General features: G+C 40.1%; 1 protein-coding gene across 1 annotated transcript in view; it reads right to left on the reverse strand.

Annotated features, from left to right (window-relative positions):
* LOC101849332 (nucleolar protein 56) overlaps positions 1-1,832 on the reverse strand; it is a 17,939-nt gene extending 16,107 nt beyond the window's left edge. The window contains exon 1 of the mRNA XM_005089409.3: positions 1,737-1,832. Coding sequence (XP_005089466.1) covers positions 1,737-1,739 — 3 coding nt within the window. The 5' untranslated portion in view covers positions 1,740-1,832. The remainder of the gene's footprint in view (positions 1-1,736) is intronic.
* Positions 1,833-2,050: the final 218 nt, after the last annotated feature.

A 2,050-nucleotide genomic window follows, 5' to 3' on the forward strand; every position in this document is an offset into this window, starting at 1 on the left:
ACCCCCCCCCCCCATGGGATTTTATATTGTGAACGGTTTCGTATTACCCCTAACCTAATTCTAACCTTAGCCCTATCCCTAACACTAACCTTAATCCTACCCCTACCCTTAACTCTGAATTCTCTATTCTACCTGTTTCATAGTGGTCGCTCATTATTTATTGGAGGATTAATCGAGATGAGAATTTTGCTGGAAACCGATGAAAACCTGGCAAACCAGCGCTCCCGAAGAGAAGCTGATAAAGTATGCGGGGTCAACAATCATCAATGGCTGCGCCCCGAGTAAATTCTACTAATTTCCGACTAAGATCTTCAAATCGTTGAACAGGGCCTAAAACTGCGCAAACGACCGTAATTTTTTCCTGTCCAGGTAGTTGGCTTACTTTAGGTCTCTCAGAAGTATTGTGGTGCTCAACAAGTCAAATCTTGAATAAATAGTGGTCGCTCGTTACGGAAGTCCTCCCGGGATAGGGTTAGGGTTAGGTCTCTTCTTTATTGTGTTTGATGGGGTGGTCGCTCGTTACGGAAGTCCTTAGCCTTCCAAAAATTTGGAAACCGAAGTCTCTACTCTTTAAAACTCTAAAGAGGGGAGGACTTCCGTAACGAGCGACCACTATGAGACAGGGTCACCTCTATTCTCACCCGGGGTGAGAATAGTGCAGGCGAGTCTTTTGGCTATTTTCACCCGGTGCGCGTTCACCGTTATAGCCTAGATCTAGATCTAGGCCAACAAATTTTGCGTTCAACACCCTAAACCACAGAATTCTACACTGTGATAACAGAAAAATTGTAGAATTCTGTGCTGTGAACAAACGTTCCATTACAACTGTACTTGTAGCCTACTAAAAGCGTACAATGTTGTCTGTGGGCAGTGGAGAGAGAGAGTGAGAGAGAGAAAGAGAGAGAACAAAACAAAATGGCGACCCGCATAGTTCGGCTCGATTCGAAAAGTTAAATAGCCGTAGTAGCATCTTTGTAGACAACCAAATTAATTTACTTTTGTGTTTTAACATCATTTTTTAACTTTGTTTTGGTCAATTTGATCGTCCACACCGATAGACAGTATTCAGAAAGAGACAGAGAGAGAGAGAGAAGAGGGGAGGAGTAGATCTTGCGAGAACTTTCGGGCGGGTGAGAATTAGAATAGCCACTTTCATCATACTTTCATGAGACAGAGCAGAATTGAGGGCTTGGGGTAGGGGTAGGGGAAGGGGCAAGGGTAGGGTAAGGGTAAGGGTTAGGGTTAGGGTTAGGGTTAGGGGTAGGGGTAGGGGTAGGGGTAGGTCTAGGCCTCTTCTTTATATTGTGTTTGATGGGGTGGTCGCTCGTTACAGAAGTCCTTCCCTCCTAAAGACTAAAGACTTATACTAAAGAGATTACAAATCAAAGGCCAACGAATGCATCATTGAAACATCCACAAACTAATTTGTATATTGCATTTAATATGCAATGTCTTTGTAGGGTAAGTGTAAAATATGGAAGGTTGAATTAGATCTAGATTTTAAATATTTCAAATGAAATCTAAGAATGAAGAATTAAGAATGTCATCGGCATCGTGTCGTCAGACGGTCAGTCCTGCTGTTGTCGATTTTCTTGTCGATAACACAACAGCTCTCCAAGATTGCTTCGACAAAACAGAAAATACGAGCCAGAGAAAAATATTAAAGCATTAAGGCATTGATCAAAAACTCATAATTACAATAACATCATATTATTCTCAAACAAAACAAATCTTACCATCGTGACTTGTGATCAACACACTGAACAATTAGACTAAAGACACGTGTGGACCGCCATTGATGTCAACATTCAACATTCGTTCGATATCGATACTAATCATTCTCATTCTCAAAGATCGTACAATCTTCGGTTCCGAATTACTCTAGGCTATACGAATACACTTTATAATCAACAACTTTAACATAATAATGTTTTGTTGTTTTGTTATCAAACAGATCTTTTCGAAATTTATTGTAGATCTAGTTCATATAAAATATTTTTACATTAAATTTTAATAAACATGCATTGCAAATTTTATCTAGAGGAAATAC

The sequence above is a fragment of the Aplysia californica genome, unplaced genomic scaffold, assembly GCF_000002075.1.
Source record: "Aplysia californica isolate F4 #8 unplaced genomic scaffold, AplCal3.0 scaffold00006, whole genome shotgun sequence".
In the NCBI taxonomy this organism is placed as follows: domain Eukaryota; kingdom Metazoa; phylum Mollusca; class Gastropoda; order Aplysiida; family Aplysiidae; genus Aplysia; species Aplysia californica.